This window comes from Peromyscus leucopus, chromosome 1, assembly GCF_004664715.2.
Source record: "Peromyscus leucopus breed LL Stock chromosome 1, UCI_PerLeu_2.1, whole genome shotgun sequence".
NCBI classification, from domain to species: domain Eukaryota; kingdom Metazoa; phylum Chordata; class Mammalia; order Rodentia; family Cricetidae; genus Peromyscus; species Peromyscus leucopus.
This window is the reverse complement of record NC_051063.1, coordinates 12230477-12257399: the sequence shown is the minus strand read 5'-3', so window position 1 is coordinate 12257399 and position 26923 is coordinate 12230477. Positions and strand designations below refer to the sequence as shown.

Here is a 26923-nt window from a genome sequence, read left to right as displayed (position 1 = left end):
CCTTCATCTCTATAAAGGGTCTCAACCGTGAGGACTCTGCTCACTACCTAGCTGTCTGCTGCTTAGTGGCCACGGTTGAAGAGATGGAGACTCCAGGCCAGGCTCTGGGATGGAATGGCAGTAGAAGCTATTGGGCCACATTTCCAGGGCCGCCACCACTCATCCTTTTCCCTCCTGTGACAGGCATGGTACAGACCTCTGAAGTAAAGCTGCCCCCATGAGAGAAGATGCACCCAGGGAAGCAGTTTCCAGCTGAAAGCCGGGTGTCAGTGGTTTGACTGCTCTGGACACCTTGCTGATTTCTTGCAGATGAACCCCTTTCCCTTTCTTGAGCCCACTCCACCTCGGTTGTGCCCCCCACCCAACCAAAACACAATTACTGGTAACTAGACCAAGGGCCTCACACACACTACCCTTCAGCCATATCTCCAGCCATCTTTTTATTTTGGGACAGAGTCCTCACTAAGCTGCTTAGGCTGGGCCTTGAATTTGCAATCCTCCTGCCTCAGTCTCCTAAGTATTGTAGGACTTTGCTATCAAGCCTGACTCCTTGAGACAGGGTCTTTGTGATCGCTTTGGCATGCTGCAGAAAAAATGGAATCCTTTTGTTTTGGGAAGAGGAAGGGCTCAGTTTTCAAAGGCATTGTTTGTTGACTTTTTTTCTCTTTTTCTCTTGATTTTTACATTTCAGACACGCCCAGGTTTGTTTTGTTACACCAGAGTATTAACTTGCTCCAACAGATTTGGCCACCCCGCTGAGACTACATTTTGGCCCCCAGTGATTCTTCCAGGCTCTCCCACACTGCACACCCTTGTTTCTGTGCCAGGTTTCAAAAGTTCAGACGTTCTCAACACATTTCTAGGGTTCATAAATGAACACATTTCTCCCAGCACATTGTCTTGCTAGGTTGTGCCCGTGGGAGCTAAGTCTAAAAGAGTATTATATTGATGCTGGGTGTTCTAGGTATTTAAATCTGAAGTCGTTTTTGTTGTTGTTGCTGTTAGTTTTGTTTTTTTCACAGACTTTCTAAACACTGGTTGCACACATTAATACATGAAATGATCTGACCTGTTGTTTTAAATTACCGACCTCCCAGTAGTAGGACGGAATGTCTGTAATTAGTTATGACTAGTATACAGAAAGGGTGAAGCAGGGGTGGTGGATACTTCAGGGGGAGGAGAGAAAATAGGAACAAAAACATTGGAGTCAATCGCTGAAAGGAAGGTTGTTTTTTAATAAAATTATCTTTGGTTTTATGAAAATGTATGTGTGCACATATGTATGAGTGTGTGTATGTGTGTGTGTGTGTGTGTGTGTGTGTGTGTGTGTGTGTGTGTATGTATGTGTATGTGTGTGTGTATATGTGTGTGTGTGTATTTCCGGTCGACTATTTCTTTGGTGGTCTTTCTAACACACTTGAAAGAGTGCGCATGTCGGCTTAGACATGTAAGTGTTCTAGCGATTGCTCCCCTAGAAGAGTTGTTTGTGCCTGCCGTCTTTGAGTATGTGGGATTTATACAGTTCCCAGCCACTGGAAATCATGTGGAAAACAGCTAAAAGATCAAGTGCAAACACCCCTCCCCTGCCTCTCTGATCTTGAGAAAGCCCTGGCACATGCCCCAAACCTGATCTCTCGCCCTTTTTCCACCCTCTGCCTCAAGCACCCTGATCTGGTGGATGTCCTCAGAATGCACTTCCTGCCCTGCGCCCCTGTGTACCACACTGGGCTTTGTTCTGGGGCTTCCTCTCCCTCGCCTCCCTCTCCAGGTGTACCTTATGTGATCATTCTAAATTGAAGTAGACGTTGCCTCCTGTAAGCTGTGCTGATCTCAGCGCTCACTAGTGTCTGTGAGTGTTTTTGCCATGGTAGGGGGTCTGTCTGTCTGCCATTTCTTTTCATGGCTATTTCAGGGAGAAAATGGGGAGCAAAGGGGACCCCATTAGTACATCCTGATAAGTTGCACATGACTTCCAAATTGTCCTTCAATAGGACATTAATAAAGATCATATTTTCTAGTAATTCCTCTTCACTCTTGGCAGTTCATAACATAAAGGAAATAAACGTGACTTGTAGTTCTGCTACCCAGTTTTTCTTTATGCGTATCTTGCTTTACATAGCTAGTTGCATGTACATCACAGCCAGTCCCTTACATAATAGTAAAACATAAGTTTGTTCCCCCAAAGCTATATTTTTCAAACATTACTGATCCTGGGACTGTGCTCATATGAGACTAGTGCTCTGCCACTCAGCCATGTCTCCAGCCTTCGATTTACTTTTTGAGACAAGCTCTTGCTCAGTTGTCCTGGCCTGGAGTACTCGCTCTGCTGCCTGATGGCTTTGAATGTGTGATCATACATCCTGCTTGAATCTTCCAAGTACCTGGAATAACAGGCTGATGCCACCAAGCCCAGCTCAAAAAACAATTTTTTTTTTTTTGGTTTTTCAAGACAGGGTTTCTGTGAGTAGCTTTGCTCCTTTCCTGGAGCTCACTTGGTAGCCCAGGCTGGCCTCGAACTCACAGAGATCCACCTGACTCTGCCTCCCGAGTGCTGGGATTAAAGGCGTGCGCCACCACCGCCCCACTCAAAAAACAATTTTTTAAGAAGGTGATAAAACTTTAAAGGTGACATGTTCTAGAGTTGTATACATGTACACATGAACGAACATTTTAAGTCGATGAATAATTTTATATTCATGGTCCTAAATCTGTTTTAAAAGTACAAATTTAAACTCATTTAATTCTCCAGTAGTCATCAGGGATGTAATGTGTGTTCTGTTCCCTTAATTAAAGCACTGAGGTATTTTTTGTCAGGATATTGTATGTGATGCATTCCCTAATACACAAGACTAGAATTTGATAATACTGTTTTGTTAGTGACAACAAAGACATATGCATTAATACCTAAGTAATGTACAAATGCACACAATGATGACTAACAAGGATGCATTTGTGTCAGAAGCTGTATGTGCTACTTTATGTATATGAATGTTTTCACTCCCAGGAACCTGTGGGTTCTCTGAGGACTGTCCAGTGTGGAGAGCTTGGGTTCTTCATCATGGCCTCAGCAATCCCATGGCCCCAGGGAAGCCTTCTCCTTGTTCTGTGGACCCAGACTAGGTACTTCCCAACTGGAACTGTAGCTCCTCAGCTATGAAATATGGTTAATAAAGGAATTGAATGGTTTCAAGGATTCGGTGAATCACTGTGAGTTAGTGTTTTGCATGGTGCCGGGCCCATGGTAAATAAATGTCTTGTAAATGTGAGTTTAGAAGGGTCATTTAGTTTTCAATGAATGGTCTTAGTGTTGGGGAATTTCCTCTCCGGTCTTAGCTATGTGGAGTCATTTGCCCAGCTAATGGTCTTATTTTAGAGGGAGCTGGGCCCAGCCTCATTGGGGGTCTTTGTAGAGCACATGGGCTGCAGCTCCCCATAATGCACCTTTGTCCAGTTTGTTACTTTCAGAAGGGGCCGTGGGAATGGGGCTTTTCTGTATAGGGGCAGAGACTGAGGATTTCCGGCTTGGTGGGCTACATGAAGTCGGGAGTGACTGCATGTAGTGAGGGAGCGAACCAGGCAGAATGCAAATGAACAGCTGTGTTCTGATAAATGATCAGTCTTCAGTCCTGGACACTGAACTCAGATCATTTTCATGCTGAGGACTGTTTAAAACTGTAAAGCTGTTCTGGCCGTGGGTCATACAAAACTAGGAATTGCTGTCCGATGTCCGTCATTAGGCTTCTGCCCTTCACAGAAGATGGTCCAGATAGTCTCAGAACTGAAATCATTTTCTTCCACTTTTCCTCCTGGTCTCCCCAAACTATTGAGGAATGTTTAGCAACCGTTGTCCCCTTTCTTTAATGTTTAGTTACCCAGGGCATAGTCAGACAAGAACGTGTCATTTGGACGTTTGAATCCTCTTATTTAGGACATTTATGTCATATGTGGAGGAAATGAAAGTAGCCAGCGTTTGTGATCTTTCACGAAGTCAAGTCAATGACTAAGGTTGCTGAGAGGTGCTGCAGAGTGGAAGCGAATGAAACGAAAATGGACTAGAAAGGCACCCTGTTAATAAACAGAGCCCTCTTGTCAGGAAACACACTGGCTACTGTTTGTAAGGAGCCTGCCATTCCTGCCCCTGAAATCAAGACATACTGCAAATTCTTCTGTGCCCCCCCCTTTGGATTGGAGAAGGGGGTGGCAGTCAGAGAAGAGGTAGTATTGGAATAAGAGGAATACAAACAGCATTCATCTTTTCTATTGATCTGCTTTAATCTAAGAATATGAGTGTGTGGGAAGAAATGTATGCAGTTACATTATTCTTCACATCCTCGGCTCTTGGACATTGCTGTGCCTCGTTATTTTAGAAGCAGTGGGCTTTTGTGGAATGATACACATGGGAATCCAAGCCAAGAAATGTGTTCTGGGATGATCTCTCATTTATGGGCGTTGGAGTCCACAAAGCCCTAGGGAGGCCTGTGTTGGCCTCACAGAGCACAGCTGTTTCCTTTCACCTCAGGAACAGAAAGATGGCTTTGGCTCTTGGATACCGTCGTTTAGACTCCTCTGTTTCGTTTCTGAGCAGAAAACATCCTGTTTCAGGGCCTGGAGAGATGGCCCAGCAGTTAAGAGTGCTTGCTGCTCTTGCAGAGGACTCAGGTTCAATTCTCAGCACCTCTGTGGGGACAGCTTGTGACTGTAACTCTAGCCTCAGGGGATCTGATGCCCGTTTCTCGATCCCTAGGACCCCAGTACTTACATGCACATACCCACACACAGATGTAAAGTATGCATAATCAAGAAGAAAACACATCTAAAACTAAAAACAGCAAAAACAACCATTCTCTTTGATCACGCATGGATGCTATAATCCTGGTAGAAAGCATATTGAAGCTTTTACTTACCCTGAGGATATCCAAGGTAGGATGCTTTGTTTAATACCCACAAAGTATGATGTGAGATTAGTATTGCTTTCATTCTCTCAGGAAAAATGTGAAGAATAAATGTATATACTAAATTCATGTTTTCTATAATTTACTTTTGGTCAAATGACTTCCTCTTGAGAACTATAAAATTAGTTATGCTATTTGCTTTTGAGGGAGAGGGAGAATATTGTGTTTTTAATGTATAGGTGAATCTTAAAACTAAAACAAAATTGAGGAAATATTTAGTATTCCCTATAGACTCCTTCAGCAGATAGCCTGGAGTGTGGCTTTTAGGGTTTATCTTTTGACCTTGACTTCTAGTAAGATGTTTTGCTTGATGATCTAGTCCATAAAAATACATAGAAACATATGCATACACATATATGCACCTACACATCCCACACACTCAGGAGTATAGTAGTATAAGAAGTTCATCTTAGCCTTATACTTCTTTCAGAACCTGCCTCTCAACTTTGACCAACTGGCCATGACCCACAGACATCTGCCTAAATATTCATTTTAGATGGCAGAGGAAACCCCCATACCTACTTTTGGTACCCACACCAGTAATCAAACAAGGCATGATATTTGGGTTTACTATTAACTTAATGTTGTAATAATTAACAATGATTGTGAAGCCATGAATTTTAAGCCCCCAAATCATTTGAACAGTGAAAATTATGCATACAGTTTGAGAATTATTGTTGAGATAGAGTGGTTGCTGATAATCTTTATGGGATTATCATCATCATCATCGTCGTCTAGTTAAGTCCAGGTGATGAGAAGGTACACCCTGCCCTCAGCTTCTGCTACATAGGAACCAAGACTTACTATCACACTGGCAACCGTGTCATGGGCAATAGCTGTACTAGCAGAGCTGGTGTGATAGAGAGTGGGCTTAGTTTTACAAAAGTCCCTTTGAGCTAGACTCATGGCGTGGAGAAATTATGATTCCTGTCCTTTTATAGGAAATTCTGAAAGTTGGTGTGCAGCCAGCAGATGGCTCAGTGGGTAAAGTACTTGCCACTCAAGAATGAGAACCTGAGTTTCAGTTCCAAGAACCCAGGTAAAAGTTGCACATGTGGTGTAAGCATCTGTAACCTAGCACTCCTACAGGGGGTGGGAGATCGAGACAGAATTCCCAGAAACTCTCAGGCCAGCCAGCCTGGAGTACATTAGAAAAACAGGAGACCCTTCCCGGAAGGCCTGGGCTAGTTCTCCGAATATGCCTGCTTTCACAAACATAAGCATGTGCTTAAATTGTATACACACACATATACATACATACATGTACATATTATAGATGAGCAAAAAAGTTAGAAAGGGTTTTCTAGATTGTCTAATAAGTTTATAATCATAATTTAACTTTTTAATATTTCCTATTTTTATTATATTGCAGTATTTTCATTCTGTCTAGGTGAATGACATTTACATTTGCCAAATATTAATTTTAATAGTTGCTTGTTTGCCACCAGTATACTAAAATCTGTATTTGATAAATTCCAAAATATCTATTTAGGCTTTTATCCATTCCCAGTAAAGAAAACATTTCACAAAATCATTATTTCAGCCGGGCGGTGGTGGTGAACGCCTTTAATCCCAGCACTCGGAGCAAGGCAGCGATCTCTGTGAGTTCGAGCCACCTGGTCTCAAAGCATTCCAGAAAGGCGCAAAGCTACACAGAGAAACCCTGTCTCGAAAACAAAAACAAAAACAAAAAAACAAACAAAAAAAAAAAACAAAATCATTATTTCAGCTAAATATAGTATACTCATCTTTTCTGATCTAGTTAATCTTTTGTTATTCTTTTCAGACAGTCTCACTGTGTGGCCCAGACTGCACAGAATCATCCTGCCTCAGTATCCTGAAGGATGATTGTCCTGTGCCACCCTGCATGGCCACGTTTCATTTTGAAAGCTGCTTATTTTGTTTCTCAGTCCTCTCACGGTTTCTGACCTGTGGTTTTCAACTGCTGAGACCCACTTGCTCTGTTAATGGTGAGATAGCAAGGACAGGCCATTTTGGCATGGGATATTTTCTTGTGCAAGGGACAAGTGATTTCTAATTTTGTTCTTTTCCTATATGGATTATTCAGGGTTCCAGAACTGCGATTTAAAATGTTAAGACTTGTAGAAAATGGATTGATACTATTGCTGAACAGTTTCTTGGACTAATTCCTACCAGCTATTTCAGAATTTAAAGGTTCTGTGTTTTTATTAGCATGGTAAAAATTACTGTGTGGGCATGCCTTAATCAAAATGCTTTGTTGTTTTTCTTTGTTTTGTTTGCTTTAGACCTAAGAGTTTTAGTGGTTGAACCTCCCTAATCTGAACATTCAAAATCCTGAGTGTTCTGGAATCCCAAACTTGCTTTTAGAGAAGTCTTAAATTCCCAGCAAGACTGAGTGGAAGGAACAAAGCTTCCCTGTCTGTCCCGTGCCAGCCCCCATGCATAGCCTCTGAACTGTTGTTAGTTTCCCCCTGTTGTGTTTTGCTACATTGTTCTATTACCAATAAAAACTAAAGAGGCAATACTGGGGCGGAAACCTGAGAGATCAAAGAAGTAGAGGAGGAGTGACCAGCTGACTTTCCCCTTCTTACTGGGGAGCCAGCCAGCGCCTATTCTCTCCACACTCTTGGATCTTTCCCAGATCCAAGAGAGAGGGTGAATTCCAAGCCTTCCCTTCTCCTTTCTGTCTGTATTCCTGGCTTCACTATGGCTAATAATCTGGTTGCTGGCTCCACCTCTGGATTCAAAGTTAACTTTATTAACATAATCTAGGAATGTCACAGTACGATCAAATATCTCGCAACATCCCCCACTGTATTTTCTGTTCCTGTGACAGAATACTATGACAAAGACAACCTTCAGGAGGAAGAGATTCTTTGGGCTTATGGTTCTGGAGGATAAGAGTCCATCATGGCGGGGAGGCATGGCAGTGTTGTAGCTGGAGCAGGAAGCTGAGAACCCACATCCTTAATCACAGCCTGGAGCAGGGAGCAAGCTGAAAGTGACAAGTTGTTTTTTATTACAGTTCCTACCCCTCAGTGATGTACTTCTTCTGACAAGACTACACCACCTAAATTTCCCTAAACCGCCCTGCCAACTAGTAACCAAGTAGTTGAATGCCTGAGACTCTGGGGGGCATTCTCATTCAAACCACCCATATTCAGTTCCCTGGCCCCCATAGGCTTATGGTCTTACCATAATGCAAAATGCATTTAGTCCAACTTGAAAAGTCTCCATAATTTTTCACACTCTCAACACTGAGTCTCTCTCCAGATTCAAGGTAATCTCTTAATTCTAACTCCCCATCTGTAAAATTAAGAATCAAATTATACACTTCCAATGTATATTAGCACAGAATATCATTACCATTCCAGAAGGGAGGAATGGGGCATGGTAAAGAAATACTGAACTAAAACAAGACCAGAACCCAGCAAGGCAAACATCAAATCCTGCAGCGCCATGTCCAACATCTGTCACTTAATCTTTGAAGGACTTAAAGGCTCTGCCCTTCCAGCTTTGCTCTCTTCAACATCCCCCCCCCCCCCATGATTCTGTATCCTGTATAGCTCTGCTTGGCAGATGTTTCATGGCTCTGGCATCTCCAGCATCATGGGTTGTCTTCTGCAACTCAGGCTTCACTTGATAGCATTACACAATGGCTTTTCACAGCCTCTTGCCCTCTCATGGCCTTCATGCAAGGACTCCCTTGTTTTATACTGATTGCCTCAGCAGCTCTCTGAAACCATGGAGGAAGAATCCATGACCCCTTCATTCTTGCAGCCTTCATGGCTCTAAAGTCAGTATCAAGTAGGCATGGAATACACTGCCAAGTTCAGCTGCCAGTGTGGGATGGATGCTGGCACCCTTGAATCACATGAGCAGCCGCGTGTTTATTTAGTTGCTATGAGGAGAAGGTGCCTTCAGCTCTCTTCTGCAGGTCAGAAGCTTAGGAAGTGGAATCTTGTCCTGAGGACACCCTCCTTTTGTTCCAGTGCAGAGAAGGCCTTTCTAATTTCTAGTATTACAGCCTCAAGCCTCCTGTTGTTCTTTTTCTCTCTACACTGTACATTTTGCCCTACTTGCTCTTTTTCATTGTAGACTATATAAAAGTTACCAGTAATACATACCACAGGTTCAGTAATGTGCTGTTTTGAAATCTCCTCTGCCAAAGAAATTAATCCATCCCCTTTTTCAACCTTAGGCAAGTTCTTAGGACAGGGACAGACGGCAAGCCAGATTTTTTATTTATTTATTTATTTTTTTTGCCAAAAAAGAACTTCAGTTATGCAAATTAGTGGTTCAGTCACTTACTGTGTATTTACTTTCAGGTTCTTCAATTTCTATGGAGTTTTATCTGAGCCCATTAAAGTTGTTGTTGTATCTTGTTTCCAAGACTATCCACATCTTTCATCCTTACCATTATCTGTAAGGAACTAGAAAGTTCTATTGTTCATGTTGATCACAATGGGCTGCTTCCTTGCATTTTGGAAAGTTTGAAAAAATTGAGATAACTAATTTCCACCGTCTGCAGACAATCAGCAAACAGTGTTCTCTGGCAGCTCCTCCTGCCTCCTTGTTTCTGCACCAGCTCTCACTGTCTCGGCACTTGCTATGTAGATCAGTCTGGCCTCAAACTTAGAGATCCAAGTGTTGGGATTAAAGGTCGGTACCATCACACCTGGCTTCCTCCTTGTGATATTTCCTTTCTCTCTAAGGGTTGTAAGGTGTGGATGGAGTCTCCAAACAAGCAAAGTAACAAAAACAAGGGAAAAAAAATTACATTTATTTCTGCCAGTGACTTTCTCTTCATAGACACAGAGAGACATAGCACAAGAATTCAGATTGCAAAGTGTGTGTGTGTGTGTGTGTGTGTGTGTGTGTGTGTGTGTGTGCGCGTGTGCGTGTGTGCGCGCGCGCGCGCGCGCAGGTTCCTGTACAGACCACAGGAGGGTGTTAGATCCTCTGGAATGGAGTTGTAGGCAGTTGTGAGCTGCCTGCATGACATCTGTATTGGGTCTTCTGGAAGAGAGACAAGTGCTCTTAACTGCCGAGCCATCTCTCCAGCCCCCTCAACACCTCAACTTTATATTTTTAAGCAATATTATAACATTATTGTTAGGGCTGTCTCTACTCAGGACAGAGATGCAGTGCAAATCTGTAGTTCCTGTCAAGCCAAAGACATGTGCTTACTGTTGTATTAATGCAATAAACATTTTAGTCATGTCATCCTGTGGGGAAAAGGTACTACCTCTAAAGCAGTGCCATGGGTTGCTGGGAGGGGGTCAGATGACCCTTTTAGAGGGTCACCTAAGACCATTGGAAAACACAGATATTTGCATTGTGATTCAAAACAGTAGCAAAATCAGTTACTAAGTTAGCAATGAAAATAATTTTATGGTTGAGGTCACCACAACATGAGAAACTGTGTTAAAGGCTTGCAGCATTAGGAAGGTTGAGGACCACTGCTCTAAAGTAATATTCCCAAATAGACTTTTCATTTGGGAATTCTAACGAGGAAAATCGATAATAACTTAGAATAAAGTTAGAAACAAAAGAGTTGATCAGATTCTTTTTCTGTTTTTTTCTTCTTTTAGGGCAAGTTAAAGTCTTCAGAGCGCTGTATACATTTGAACCCAGGACTGTAAGTATTCTGATTTAAATTGTAAAATTGATGTAAGATGACTTTATTTAGATACCTGTTCTGGCGTAAGTAGTCCGTACTTTCTGTGATGCTGTGAGTAATTCACAGGATGAGTGTCCAGTCTCTCCCCACGGCTCTCCCTTAGTGAGTGGAGCTAAGCCCCAGGTTGATGTGCATGGCCTGAGTTTGGAGGTCATAGACTCCCTCACATGGCTTCTCTCCTTGTGTGTGGTGACATCTGTTTTAAGTCACCAAGGGGCCCACGTACAAAAATATCTAAACTACAGAGACCCCAGTCTTTGTCAGCTTTGCTGTGGGTCACACACTAACCTCCTCACCCACTCCTTGACCCTCTACCTCACACCTTCCGCCGGCCTCCTGGAGCATCTATCTTAGCTCTTCTGTCAGCATTTCCTGTTGTTGTGGATCCCGGTGTCCACCCACCCACTCAGGGTTTAGTGAGCTCCTGTTTTGTGCCACACGCCGGATGGGCCTTTGTGAATAGTGCAGCGACAGCTGAAGGAAATATAAGAAAGCTAGCTGAGCACAAGGGAGCCAGCAAACACCATTTCTCCGTGATTTCTCAAGGTTCCTGCTTGGGTTCCTGCCCCGTGATGGAAATGTAAGCTGCGTCAGCCCTTTCCTTCCCTAGGCTGCATTCGTCAGGGTTTTATCAGGCAATAGGAAGGAAGCCTGAACACCCTCCATGGCACCCATCCTTTCTCCCATAGTTACTCCATGGTATCCATCATCACTGGCATGGCTCTCCCACTCTGAGTGCTGATTCCCAGCACCGGGGCCTGCTGGGAGATCACAATCTGCCCTTTTCTAAACCTCTACCCAGTTCCTCGTTTGAACATGGGAATACTGCTCACTGCTCTACACCACAGTCCTGACAGAAGGTTCCATCACTTGGTGGTCATCAGCTGGTGACAGTGATTAATAGCCAGTCCAAGTCTACATACTCAGAGGAGCTTTCCCAAGACTTCAGAGGTAGCAGGCTTCCGGGGCTGTCACTGTCACCGTATGAGGTGGGTGAGCCATGGGTAGAGTGTTTGTGGAGGGGCTGCTGCAGCAGAACCACAGACCTGACATTTTAGCCACAGACATACAATTCCTCATTATCCTGGAAGCCCCAGATGGAGTCGATAGCAAGGCTGGTTTCTTCTGAGGCCTGTCATGATAACTTATAGTAAGTCACTTTCTCCCCATGCCCTCACATGGCCTCTCCTTGGGTGTGTCAGTGTTCCTGTCTCTTCAGTGAATCTTAATGATCTCAATAAAGACTGTTTCCAGCCAGGAGGTAGTGACGCATGCCTTTTATCACATTACTCAGGAGGCAGAGGCAGGTGGATCTCTATGAGTTCGAGGCCAACCTGGTCTACAGAGTGAGTTCTGGGACAGCCAGGGCTATATAGAGAAATTCTGTCTCAAAAAAACAAAAACAAAAGGCCCTGTCTCTGAGGTGCTGGGAGTTGGGACAGCAACCCAGAATTAGGGAGGAAGCACAAAAGGCCATGACAGGTAGAGTGGCCTGAGCCCAGAGTCATCTTTAACTTTGCTTACAGGGACATCTCTGATGAGATCAGGATCACAGAGGAGGAGAGTTGTGGAGGGGAGCTCACAGCATCATCAGTTGCTCCTTCAGGCCATGCAAACACAAGGCCACAGAAGCCTCCTCTAGAATGAGACCTATGTTCCCTGAGGGTAGTGACTGAAGGTGTCCTTAGCCGGGCCACTGTTGTCCTTTCTCACTGACCTCCCCTCGCTATGTGACTCCCCCGACTTTTGGCCTTTCCTCACTTCCAGTGTGAATCAAGCTTCTCCATTCTGTTTGCATTCCCTGCTAGGTTAATGTTTCCAATCTGTGGCTTCGGCCCACCATCTGCTGCCCATCTGTATTTCACTATGTGGTCCTCTGTGGTGTAGCTCTTGTTCCATTGCCCCTGCCACCCGCCCCTCCCCCTTCTTGTATCACCCAGAGGACTCTCAGTAGCCCCATCTCTGCACCTTCTCTGGACCCCTGCTCATGTGAACTGTTTTCCCTTCCGTGAATACTGCGCTGAGCACTCCCACTAGAAGTAGGTGCCTCTTACTGTGGCCTACTCAGGCACAGTACTGTACAGGCAGGTCCCATCTGGGGAGCAGGACCCCGGTTCAGAGCCTGAGCTAGGCTTTCCGGTTTGTCCTGCCTCTTTTGCTGCTTGTGACATGGAGACGATGACTTAACCTTTGTCTCTGTTGGTTTAGTGAGAACTCTGATAACGTAAGCCGGCAACAGAGCTGGAATAATGCTATTGCCAGTGAGTGCTGGTTGCTCTCTTGATGGACGTTTAACAAATACTTTTCTTTGTTTGATATATTGATTACTAATTTACCTCCATTTCTTTGCTAGAGGGAGTTTCCCCATGCTGTTTTTTTTTAAGCTTTAGTTATTATTGAATATACAGGAATAATACATATTTAATTTATTAGGTAATTTAAAAAGTATTCTGTTTTTAAACTGTGACTATAATTTTTGATATGCTGGACCTGAGAGTCAGTAATGGCCATTCCACATCCTGTTATCCTCACACTGCTCCATGTTCTCCCTTCTGTCAGTCTAGATACTGAAGTATCTAGTGAACAGGTCACCAGCTCACACAGGCCTTCCTTTAGCTGTTATTAGATATTGAACATCCTCCCAGACATTCCTTTACTTTTGTGAGAGCATGAACCTGTCTCTTGGACAATGCTGGAAGCATTGTTTGTTCCCCTGTAACAGGCAGTCATCATCTTTGTCTGGGCACACAGCACACTGATCACTCAGCATGTCATGCGCAAGGCACGCACACCACACACCATGGTACAAGGACACTGTTGTTGGAGGACTTCTCTCCAGGTTCCACCAAGCCCTGCAGTTTCATAATCCATGTATAAAATAATCATTTAGACGCTTATATTATTTATAAACTGTATGGCCGTGGCAGGCTTCTTGCTAACTGTTTTTATATCTTAAATTAACCTGAAGTGCTGTGGATATTGCTCTATATAAATAAAACACTGATGGCCAGTGACCAGACAGGAAGTATAGGCGGGACAAGGAGAGAGGAGAATTGGGGAAACAGGAAGAAGGAGGAGAGACACTGTAGCCACCGCCAAGACAAACAACATGTAAAGACTCCGGTAAGCCACCAGCCACGTGGCAAGGTATAGATTTATAAAAATGGTTTAATTTAAGATAAAAGAACAGTTAGCAAGAAGCCTACCACGGCCATACAGTTTATAAGTAATATAAGCGTCTGAGTGATTATTTTATACATGGATTGTGGGACTGCGGGCTTGGTGGAACCTGGAGAGAAGCCCTCCAGCAACAAACATCACAGTACAGCACACAGGATACTCAGCACACCGTGGCACACAGCATAGTACATGCTCAGCATAGTATACACATTGAGTCTACTGCATCCATAGCACACCATTTACTCAGCATACCCTGGGCACTGCACTCTGAGAACACAGCACATTGAGGATGTAGCACATTATACTCAGTACACTAAGTTCACAGCACACTACAGAATACACTGAATATACCGCTGAGTGCACAGCACACCACAAGCTCCACATTCTGAACACATTGCACAGTATACTGAGGTCACAGTACTCCAAGCACACCAAGTATACAGCTCACTGCAGGCATAGTAGGTTGAGTGCATAACACATGGTTTATAGCGCACCAACTACCTCTTTAAAGCACTGTGGCCTAGACATATTGAAGGCTGAGCTGGAAGCTAGGGACCCTTTACTTGCTTATACAGCAGCCTGGAAGGCTATGGTTCTTCTTTTAGCAACTCACAACCCCAGGAGACAGTGAGAGTGTCAGCCAGCTCCAGTTTTGGTAATAATACGTTGGCTGGGTAGAGTAAGGCAGGTGTGGCTCCTGATTATCTATCTTGCTTCAAGGAAAGGTATTTCTGGCATCACTCAGCCTTCTGAGATTCTAACCCTCCCCCAGCCCCCATTTGGATGAAGTGTCACCCAGAGACCTGCCTGGACTGGATGGACCAGTGCGAAAGCATGTTGGTGGGGAGGAACAGTGTGCCTGAGGAACAGTGCCTGAGGAGTGCTGGTTTCTGAAGGAAAACCAGGTGGACCTGCTTGGTCGTACAAGGCTTGCTTGGCTGCTCTAGGTTATAATGTGAGGAGGTGTAGAATGGGGATCCGAAAGTCGAGGTAGGATCCCAGCCATGCTCCTCACTCTGGCCTTCAGGCTTCCTGCATCTGCTTGCTAAATAGAGATACCTATGACCCAGTTCTGCCTCGGAGGTTTTTACAAGGACCCAGTGAGGTCAAGCATACTTTGCATGGGAAAGGAACTGTTTACGATATTGTCATCCTGCATTATTGAGGAGTTAGGATAAGGGATTTTTTTTTTTTTCCAAAATCACCATCATTGAACTAGGTCATGATACTGTGATGACCAGTAATGAGTGATGTATGACGTTTCTGTGAGAGAAAACAAACGCTGGAATTAGAAGTTGAGGCTCCATAGTCTGAATATCACATGCTGTGTGACAATCTCATGGTTAGTATGGCAACAAAAAACGGCCCTCACTCCTTAGTAATTTTGGAGAGGGTTAAATTACTGTTTGCAAAGGTTGTGACCATCGCATGTCACATAAGTAACTATAATAAAATAGTAAATGAAAACATTTTCCTTTTGTTAATTTTTGTATTTTTAGGTTACCAAATCTAAAAAAATTCAGTATATCACAGTTTCTCTAAGCTTTTAAAAAACATATTTGCATAAACCAATAAAATTGCTGTCTTGGGACTCTGTTACCCATACTATATAGAACAGTAACGAGAATGTACATTTGCACTCAGTACTAATAGGTATTTACACTTGGTACGGGAGCACAGGTCATTGCTTATTCCTTTCTTTTGGCTTTTGCTTTACTCGAGACAACATCTCTCGCTGCAGCCCAGGCTGGCCTTGAGCTTAGAGCAATCCTCCTGCCTTAGCCTCCTGAGTCTTGTGATCCAAGGCATGAGTCACCGTCCTAGCTCCCTTCTTCGTTCTAAGACCTTGTCGCTCTCCCAGGAGAGATGAGAGAATGTGGTTAAAAACCAGAGAGCAAGCTGGATGTAGTGACGTGCTCAGGGCATCATTGGATCCCTGCTTTCCGATTTCTCTTCCATGAATACGATGCCAGGAATGTAAAAGTAGATCCTCCTTGAACAGTTTACATTAAGTGGTCTGTTGTGGGTTCTTAATGGAAAATGCAACTATTTTAGGTAACGTCTGATTTTAAGTCATAATGTTACCACACTGACTGTGCAGTCCCCAGCAGTGTCAAGAATTTCATAAACCGCCCTCTTAGCCAGGCTAGGAAAGCCCACCCCTTTATTTTGTCCTTTTGGAAGAAGATACTGTGTAGTTCGTATTGTACTTGAGAGCTATTGAAGGAGAATAAACTATAAAAACTAATGAAATGGCTGGGTAGTGGTGGAGCACACCTTTAATCCCAGCACTTGGGTGGCAGAGGCAGGTGGATCTCTGAGTTCAAAGGCAGCCTGGTCTTCAGAGCGAGTTCCAGGACACCCAGGACTACACGGTAAAACCCTGTCTCAAAAAACAAAACAAAAATCCCCAAACTTATAACATGGTCAGACCTCTCCCCCCACTGGCTGCTGGTTGGTGCCTCACTTGATCAAACCTGACCAGTGGAGGTGCAGTCGCCCCATAGCACAGCTTCTGCTCATTGAAAGCCGAATCAGCACTGTGAAGTCGTCGGATGACTCAGCTAAGTGACGTTTTCCCAGTGATGCCCTTTACCAAGCCACAAAATACAATCACCTAAAAGATGCTGAGAGTTTTGACTTTAATTGTTTTTAAAATTGAGATAAAACATAAAATTGACCATTTTGAAGTCAACAGTTGAGTGGGTTTAATACAGTTGCCGCGGTCAGCAACCACTTCCTTTAGCAGGTTCCAAAACATTTTCATCACCCCAGAGTAAAACCCTTTGCCCAAGAAGTGGCCACTTCTCATTTATTTCCCAACTCATTACTCACTTCTTACAGAGAAGAAATTAAAGAGGTGTATTTTGGGCTCTTTTGGCAGAGATTTTTTTGCTATTTTTTGTTTTTGTTTTTCTCATGGGTGAGTGATCCTACTAAAGATGGAAATTTAGGCAGATCTGACTTTTGAAGGAGACCAAAACGGGAGGGAAAGGTGGCTCCTTGGCGTCCCCAAGGCACTGATTCAAGAGGGCTCGTGAGCTATGAGTGGACAGATACAGACCAGAAATGGCCCAGGACATCTCTAATGTGGAATGCCCCACACATCTAACCCTTGTAGAACTCCAGGAAGTGCAGTCATTATAGAAGCATTTACAGCTCACATCAGCCACCCCCCCACACACCCATTCTAAGTTCCTCCTTCCTTCCCATGCCTTGGTACTTTCTAAGGAGAGATAGTCAAGTGGTGATAAAATGCCACCTTAATGCTCTGAGATGGCCACTGTGTTCAGTGCCGTGCTGTGGTGATGAATGTGGGCTCTCTTAAGTGTCTCTGAGAGGATCCCGTTTGCAGCTGTTGTTAAAGGAAATTGTTTCTCTAAACACTTCTATGTCTGCAGCGTATTGAAAGTAATACTGGCCATCCATCTTCAAAACAATGGGTAGAGAAAAATCTCAGAGGTCTTTTATTTCTCTCCTCCTGAATATTATTTCAAATGAAGTTACAGTGCACTTCCTCAGGTCCAGTGGGTTTAACTAGTTTTGTGTAGCTTCTGCTGTAAATCTAGTCTCTGTAAATCAAAGAGTAAAGGTAATAAATGCTTTAGGAAGTTGCCTTTAAAGGAAGTCAGCCATTTTGGGGATCTCATCCATCACCATACAGATGGTGAATCTTTCATCTGACTTCATATTTGTGGTTGCTTCAAGCATGATGCAGTTGCTAACAGTCTTTGTTTCTATTGGGGGCAAATGGCAGTTATGATAAGGCACATCAGCTTTGAAATGAAATCCATCATAGAGCAGAGTCATCTATACTCATCCCAGTCTTCTCCTGAGAGGAGGCAAACACTTGGGGAAATGAATGGGTGAAATAATTTGTTTCAGTAGTATAGTTTTTATTTTATGTGCAGAATAGGCAGAAATGAAAGTTTGTTTTTTTTTTTTTTAGATATTTTCCTACTAATATTATAAAAGTATACTTGGTAATAGCAACAACTTTGGAAAATTCCTGTGCATATTTTATGCATAATCATCATTTCTTCCTGTGTCTGTGCTCAGTGTTTCTTAGCATCTATCAATATCTGAGATTCTCTTTCAGTGGGCATTGTACTTCCTGTTTACTCAGAAAACCATGGTGTTATCTACTGGCAGTAACAGGATGTGTGAGCCAAGTGCTAGCTTCTTGGGAGAGCTTGCAGGGCACTTGATGGGCCAGGCCAGGGTGAGGGCAGCTGTGAAGTCAGCCCCTGCAGTTGCGAGGGTTTCTGATGGCTTCTTGTGTTTTAGCTCTTTAGGCTTGTCAAGGCTGAATTACATATTAGTATTCATGTATGAGAAACATGAGAAACATTCATTCTCTCTGAGCATGAGGACCCGGTAATAGTTTTCTGAAAACAAGCAAATACAAGTATTGATGTCTTTCATAGTCTTAATTTTAGACATTTATCTACATACATACATATATGTGTATATATCACACATGTTAAATATGTATGTATGTATGTATGTATGTATGTATCTTTATCATCTACCATAATTTTTAAGAGAGAAAAGTTTACCAGCATTCTATGCTGGTGTGAAAAACCTTTGCTTTGCGATGGAAAAATCTAAAAGGTGTTAGAAACTCTAACTTGTTATATGCACATTCTTTGACAAATTCATCACAGGACACATCCAGCTTTAGAATTCAAGTATTAATTTACAATAATATTTTGTTGTGTAGTTTATTTTTTGATGTTAATATAGAAGTAATTGTCTATAAGAATAATTTAGGGTTTAAAAATTTAAAAGAAATCACTGTATTCTAAGGTAGGAAAAATCTCATGGAGTTAATGTTTATTTTTTTTCTTCCTTCTAGCCCGATGAACTGTACTTTGAAGAAGGAGATATTATCTATATCACGGACATGGTAAGCCCAGCTAATGTTCTGTACTACTGCATCATACTATAGATATATCAACAGAGGGCTACATGGTTTAGCCATAGTATTGTAAATTCTTTTGTGTATATTTACATAGAGATATATATGCAGAGTCTCGCTTTTTGACACATTTACAGTCACATATCATTGGCAATAGTCATTTTTATTCATCAGTAGGAAATAGTTGAAGAAACTTTGTGGTGGCCACAGATGGAACTCTGCAGCCTTACAAAGGAATGAGGATATCTCTCATATGCTATTCTGATGTAATTCAAATGGAATAAAACAAGATAAAAATGCATATATATTATGCTTTACTTGACTAAGAAAGAAAGAGTGAGAGACGTAAATATGCTTCTATTTTCTGACATTGAAAATAAAGAAAAAGCTGCAAAATATGACTTTAAAATTAGTTTCCTCTATCTGAAGGAAGGAAAAATAGATTTTTTAAAATTATAATTTGTTTTAAAGATATGACTTTGGAAGCCTACAAACTTATATGTGGCTGTAACATTAAATAATTAAAAGCAGTCCCTAAAAATTGTGAGCAGAATGAATCAGGTAACTTTAATCATGCTCTGGCAGTTAGCTCAGCCACACAGAAAGGAAATGTCTTCTCTCAGTCAGACTTGGCAATTTGACTAAACATTCCTAGTGACTATAGCAAATGAAACAGAATACCAATAAATAAATAATGGAAGGAAGGAAGGAATAAATACATATAAAATAGAGAGTGCCCATGTTGACCTGCAAATGCTCTGAGACTACTGCGTGTCTCGCATTTGAGGGCGGATGAGTCATTAGGTCGCTGGTGTCCATTGTGGGTTCTCAGCATGGGAGGAGGATGTGCAGATGTCAATCAGTAAAATGAAGTAGAAACACAGAAGTCCTTCATTTGAATTGGAAAAAAGCATCACATTTTATCTTTGAAGGGGGCCTTAGAAAATTGCCAACCGAGTAATAATATATTACTTTCATTGGAAGGAACAAGGCCCCTTTGAGAAATAGCTAGTACCAGCTCTGGGCCATTAAATGTGCAGGATGAACTGGCTGTCCTGTGACTGGAATAGAAGGCAGCTTCAGAAGACTGCAAGTGCCACACACTGGAGTGACAAGGAAAGCAGCATGCACTACCCTGAGATGGGGCAATTTCAGCATCAGTCAGGGCAACAACCCTCAAGGATTGAAACACTGGTTTAAGTTTATAATTTCCTAATGCTACCTCAAAGCAGATCTCATTGGTACTGTGAGGAAATGCTCTGGAACGAGGGTGTTTATTCTGACACCTGGTCAGGGAAGGAGTCAGTACTTATTCTGTCCTTTTTTCCTGACTTTATCTTGAATGGTCTGAGAGTTGGTAAGGGAAAGTTAACTCTTAAAGAGATATACTATTTATTTAAATGGAAAAATATCCCCATTCTGCAACCCCTGTGATTACTGACAGCAGCTACACTCCTACAGAGGCGGCCTTGCCTTGCATGTTTCCTGATGGGGGAAGTGAGTACCACCCATGCAATAGCCTTCCCAAAAATGTGAGGCTGAATCTGCTTATGCTTTTAGGACTCAGTAGCAACTCATGGGCAATGCATGGAAAAGGGGTATGTGTTTAATGATAGCATAGGTTTACAACAGCAAAATCCAGACTGTTTCAATTTCTATAGAATATATCTTTATCTATATCTATATCTATATACATATATATGTATATATATATATATATGTACACACACACACACACATACACACACACACACACGTCAAAAGGTAAAAAAACAAACAACAGCAACAAAACTAACACAGAAAAGAATGGAGGAGGAGCCTGTAAATTAAAGGTGAAGTGAAAGAAAGGGAAATTAGTTGTACTATGTGGTCTTTATTTGAAATCTTGAACTGTGGGCCGTTAGGAATTCTGAGTTTTGACTTAGATATTTGATGATGTTAAGAATTACTGGGGGAAAGTTAGAAACTGTGGTAATGGTGTCACAGTTGCCTTTGAAAATTATTTATCTTTCAGATACATATTCCAATCTTGCAAAGTAAAAAATACACTACCTGCCACTAACCCTGGTAATCCCAGAGGGGAAATAAGATGGGTGGTGGGTAGTATTGGTCACAAACAATGAGTCACGCAGTTAGGAAATGTTATCACGTTGTTCTGCTTCTGTATAGCTATGAACTTCTCTATGATAAAAAGTTACCCAAAAGTGAAGATAACACAAGAAGAAACTTTAGAAAATGTGCCAAAGCATAAAAGTATATCAAAGGAGAGATGTGGAAGCCTGCTCTCTAAATCCTTTAGCTATAATCTAAACTAATGCATTCCTCCTCTTTTCTCACATCTCTGGTTTGTCTGATGGAAGATCTGTGATGTGTACCCGATGTGAATGGGGATGCTTCTGTACTTAATGTTCGTGATAAAGGACATGGATACAGGTGGCAAGGGTTTGAAGATGCTGATCAATGGGGACCCAAATGAGGACTTGGGGACCCAAATAATTTCAGATACAATTACATGCTGACTCCCCTGCTCTCTTGGCAGAGCGATACCAGCTGGTGGAAAGGGACATGCAAAGGCAGGACAGGGCTGATCCCGAGCAACTATGGTAAGTGACCAGCTGCACTGTGACCCTCATGTTGACAAGATGGCCGTGCTTACCAGGTGTGCACAGCCCAACTCATTGCTCACGAGAATTCATTGTGACATGAACAAGCCACACTGTTTCCTGGGAAACACTGTGGATTCTGCTCTTAGTACTTTCTTTGAATGCTCTTAAACTCCAGCTCACACATTGTTCATCGAGTTCAGCAGTTCTTAACCCATGGGTCGCAACTTTGGGGGTCAAATGGCCCTTTTACAGGGGTCACATGTCAAATATCCTGCATATCAGATATTTAGATTATAATTCACAACAGTAACAAAGCACAGTTATGAAGTAGCAAGAAAAATGATTTATGGTTGGGGTCAGCACAGCATGAGGAACTGTGAAGGGGCCACAGCATTAGGAAGGCTGAGGACCATGGCTCTGGTTTGTGGTGAAGAAGCCCCATTTTGTTAACTGACAGCTGTACTCATTAAGTGCTAATCAAAGCAGCTTGAGGAGTTTGTTAAGGTGTGTCTCAGCCGGGCGGCGGTGGCGCACACCTTTAATCCCAGCACTCGGGAGGCAGAGCCAGGCGGATCTCTGTGAGTTTGAGGCCAGCCTGGGCTACAGAGTGAGATCCAGGACAGGCACCAAAAATACACAGAGAAACCCTGTCTTGAAAAATCAAAACAACAGCAAAAAAAGATGTGTCTCCTATGCAAAATTATTAGTACTTCTAGCTGAAAGGTGGGCAGAATATGCAGAAACATGTAAGTAGAAACTAGCCGAGCAAAGCTAAAAAGGCACACGATTGGTGAACAAGGGTCCCTGAGTTCAGTCATTTTCTTCCAGTTAGTAACAGGCTACATGACTAAAGACCCGCAGAGTGATGCCTCTGGATTCGATTCCACGTCTGTGTAGTGGGAGTGCTGGGTTTAGATCACTTGTAAGAGCCTTTTAGGCTTTAGTGGTCCATGACTCCTTAGACTGATGGTGGAGCCAGCATCAGGCACTGGGTCCCAGCACTGCCACTGGAGTTGGCCAGTGTCACAGACTGTCCTTCAGAGACATGGAGACGATGGCCAGGTTGAGCTCAGGAGCCTGCACACCCTGGGTTTCGTGTGGTTCTCTTCCTCTGAAGTCCCCTAAATATCGTTCCACTGTGCTGCATTTCCTGTCTTGGCCATAGATACTGGTGTAAGAAAGTCCAAAAATGGACATAAAGAACGTCCTACCCCAGCCCTCCTAGGATGACAGGTGTGGACCTGAGGTCGCCCTGGAGCAGCAGTCTTGCTCTGGGCGATCCCGCTCACTCTAGGGCCACAGTGGTTGAGAGCAGATAGATGGCTGCTGTCCTTCGTGGATATAGGCAGCAGTGTCACACCCAGTCACTGCTGCTTGTCTCCTCAGAAGGGAATCACAGCTGTTATCAGATATCCTCAAAGCAAAGGTGTCCCACAGAATGTGGAACTGGGTATCAGATGCTTATACCTTTTGTGGCTTTCCTTTATTGAAGACTTGGGTAAACTTGGTGTGGGGTTTTGTTTCTGTTTTCGTTAATGGCTATGCTTGCTGTTGTTTATGCTTCCAATTAATTGCTGTGTTACTGCCTTATTGCTTGGCTTGGTTTCGTTTAACACAGATCTCAGCCTCTTTTAAAGGAGTACTATCAGTTACTTTCTGTTACTTGTAATCCACCCTAAGTAAGTAAGTAATTAAGCTGTTGTATCTGAGGCTCCGGCCATGAAGCTGGGTGCCCATGGGGCATGACCAACTCCTGTCTATCACTGAGTGACATCATTGATGGGCTTGCGTTTTTGTTTTCTATCTAGTGGCTGAGCAGGCAGAATCCATCGACAATCCATTGCATGAAGCTGCAAAAAGAGGTAGGTTTGATTCTCTTTCTTTTTTGATAGAAGATATGGTATATCAAAATGCATAGGTTTTTAAAAAAATGTTTTATTCTTTGAGAGTCTCATACATGTGTACCAGTATTTTGATCATTCTCCTGTTTTCAGCTCTCTCTTCCCTATAGCATGCTCTCTTCCCAATTGCAGGTTCTCTTTTTAAAATAAACAACCCTGAGTCCAATTATTGTCCTTGTGCACATGGTTGTGGGGCCATTCGCTGGAGTGTGGGCAACCTACCAGTGGACACACCCCCAAGAGAAATGACTTCTCTTCCTCCATCAGCTGTCAGCTTCCAATAGCTCTCAGCTGGGAAAGGCACCTCATGAACCTCTCTCCCATTCACATCAGAACTGGGACCGGTTTGATCTTGTGCATGTAGTGAGTCCATGGCCATCTCATGTCACAGTGCTCTTCTCCATCCTCTGGCTCTTACATTCTTTCTGTTTTCATATTCCGCAATGTTTCCTGAGCCATGGATGGAGAGAGAATGATGCAGATACCCTGTTTAGGGCTGAGCACTCAGCACTCACTTTTTCTCAGCACTTGGACTGGTTATGAGTCTGCGTTAACTGCTGCCGTTGTGAAAACGAAGCTTCTCTGACCAAGGTTGAGAGAGAGCAGCACTGACCCATGCATGAGTCTAAACATGCATATTTAGAAGGCGGCTGGACAACGTGACCACTAAAGCAAAGCAACATTGTGGGTTACCCCCTGTGGCCTGTGACATCCCCAGCCATGGCCATTGGAAAGGCTTAACAGTACCAGGCATGAATTCCCTCCTGTTTAACAGGTTTCAAATAGAATCAGAGAGATTGATTATCTCCATAGAAGTCATGCCGCTATTGCAGATTTAGGCACATCTGGACTGACAGGTCAATATTATAGCAAAATGCCTAGGTTTTAATTACATGGTTTGATCTGTTTTGTCAAGTACATACATACCCAGAGCACCAACCCCCAGATTAAGATCTAGAACATTTCTGTCGTCTCAGAATGTTCTCTCAATGTACCTTCCCACTTAAAACCCTGCCTTCCTCAGAAGCAACCTCTGCTGACATCTTGTCACCCTAGAAGGGCAAGAGTGATTTTAAAATACCAGGTAACACACGTCTTTGAGCACTTTCCTACACTGTGCTCAAGTAGGTGGCAGGTGGAAGGAAGGTCATGATCTGATTCTCAAAGCTCAGAGGCAGATCTGGGCAGATGGGCGTAACAGATCATTACAACACAATGTCCTAAGTCTCCGAGGACAGGAAGGCAGTGGTGTCCTGGGACGGAGCACTTAGGAGAGTGTTGTGGGGTGGCTCTGACTCAACAAGGTGGGAGTTGTCTTGATCCCCACAAGCCTGGGTGTGGAGGCCCACAAGGGTTTCCTAGTGAGAGCTGAGCTTTCTTTTACCTAGCAGAGCTGCATTAGAGGATGGCTTGACCATGTGCATGGTTTCTAGGTGATTGGAAGGTCTACACTTGGCTGAACTAGGGGGAGCCTTTTGCTCCACCCCTTGGCATTCCTATAAATAGCCCTTTAGCAGAGACAGGATGGGCCAGTGGATAAGTATCCAGGCCCTCCCAAGGCTATCCTATGTTTCTGTCTGTTTCTCTCCCCTCTATCCTTCTATCTAAATCTCTTATCCCTCTCTCCTCAAGAGTACCCTTGGGTAAAATGTCAGCCTCCCACCTCTGGGATACTGGCAATATGAGGGGACATTTTGACTGTCACAAGACATTTTCCCATGGCATTCTTCTGTCACAAAGCTTTCTTCAGGTAGAGGCCCAGGCTGTTGCTAAACATCCTAGAGGGCCTAAGGCAAGCCCCACAGCATAGAATTTCTCTAACCCCCAACTCCCATGGCAAGTCTATTAGGAAGCCGTCCTTTGAATGATGGGAAGTGTGGATGCGGCCTCAGCAAGCAGTTTCATTCTTTCCCATATCTGCATGTGCAGAGAGAAGGGCTTAGAGCAACTACAATGACATTAAAACAAAACAAAAACAAAAAACCTCCTTGTAAATGAGATACTTAGGACATTAGCCTGAAAATTGTAAATTAGTGACTATACTTTAGCATAGAGCAGTTGTTTGGAGCAGCTTACTAAACTTAAGGTACTACTTTTTTTTTCCTTCAAAAACTGAGAATGTCTTTAAATATGAATAGGGAGAATTTCTGTTTATAGTTTTGTGTTACACCCTGCCTTTCAGAATTAAACAGAGATAAAAGCAATGTGTTTTTTCCCCTGCAAAGCAGAAATACCTTTAGACCTATTTTCACAACTTCTCCTATTAAAAATGGATGTTACTGCTGTCCATCAATAACCCTGAGTGCAAATGCACCATAATAAGTGCATTAGCGGGCAGGTCTCGTTTTAGGGTTTGCTGATTAATCCATCACAAATGGGAGCTTACAACAGATGAAATTGATTTAAAAGCAAAACAAAGAATAAAAGCCTTTTTCTTGTGTTTTTTTATACGTGTAAAATTCTTTCAGGCAACTTGAGCTGGTTGAGGGAGTGCTTGGACAACCGAGTGGGGGTGAACGGCCTGGACAAAGCTGGAAGCACAGCCCTGTACTGGGCCTGCCACGGGGGCCACAAAGGTACCGCGTCCGCTAGTCACACAGTTCTGTGCTGTTGGAAATCGCCTGGACCTAGGGAGCCTGCTGTCTTAAAATGATAAAAAGCAGTGCTGCAGATCCTTCAGAGCATCTGCCAAAAGCTGTGTTCCTGGAAACTGCAGAGCAGCGAGGTGGGGTGTGGCTGGTGAGCCCCACTGTGCAGATCTCTTGAAAGGCTGGGAACGTCCTCTCTCAGGCTTCAGAATGTATTAGAAAACACCAGCAACAGGGTGACAGGGCCACCACCACATGCCACAGGGAGGGCTCAGCTGGCTCCTGTAGCTTTTCCCTAGCTGTGCTTTTGGCCCTACATTTTAAATGTAATGAAAAATTCAGAAGTACCACACTGACTTGGGTCTGCAGTTCTGTGGCAGTCTGTAATAATGGCACGTTGAATTCTGTGTACTTCATCGTAGCCCAAACTCCACCCTCCACTCTTTCCATCAACTGAGCTATACCTTCGGATCTGAAAATTTTCTCTTGTAATCTACCTTTTAGGTTTTTTTTTTCTGTATATAAAATTTGAAGAACTTGTAAGAATTTTCTAGAACATTCTCCTAATAAGTCTTGTCTTTTGCTATTATGATGTCTATTTTTACAACGTTCACTGTTTCTGTCTTAAGAAACTCCTTTTTCTGTTTGAATTTCAGACATAGTGGAGGTCCTGTTTACTCAGCCGAACGTGGAGCTGAACCAGCAGGTGAGAGACTGCTTACCGTGGGGAACGCATTTAGCACACCCACCTCTTTCTCGTTGACACAGTACAGCTTGTGCATGGAGACAGTATTTTAGTTGAAATTCGACAGCACATGGAGTTTTTTTGTTGCGAGTGTGTTTTTGTGATGTGGTACTGGGGTTTGAAGCCAAGTCTTCACACTGTTCAGGTGTGCGTCAGAGAGCTATACCCTCAATCCTTTTCTGGTACTACACAGCACATGCTAGAGATAATCAACTCACAAAGACAAAAGCTTTCCTTCAGTCCCAGTTTGAGAAGTGCTGTTGCGTGATCAATTGGCCCCATTGCTCTTGGGCTGGTGCCAAGGTGAGGGAGCACATGGTGGTACAGATGGGCACACACCCCAGGGCACGAAGGTTTCTCACTTG

The 26923-nt window shown here is 43.2% G+C and overlaps 1 protein-coding gene across 1 annotated transcript in view; it reads left to right on the top strand.

The window, feature by feature from the left end:
- Ostf1 (osteoclast stimulating factor 1) overlaps window positions 1-26923 on the top strand; it is a 47300-nt gene that overhangs the window by 10304 nt on the left and 10073 nt on the right. Inside the window, exons 2-7 of the mRNA XM_028874893.2 lie at window positions 10529-10575; window positions 18656-18706; window positions 21258-21321; window positions 23133-23186; window positions 25694-25801; window positions 26470-26519. Coding sequence (XP_028730726.1) covers window positions 10529-10575; window positions 18656-18706; window positions 21258-21321; window positions 23133-23186; window positions 25694-25801; window positions 26470-26519 — 374 coding nt within the window. The remainder of the gene's footprint in view (window positions 1-10528; window positions 10576-18655; window positions 18707-21257; window positions 21322-23132; window positions 23187-25693; window positions 25802-26469; window positions 26520-26923) is intronic.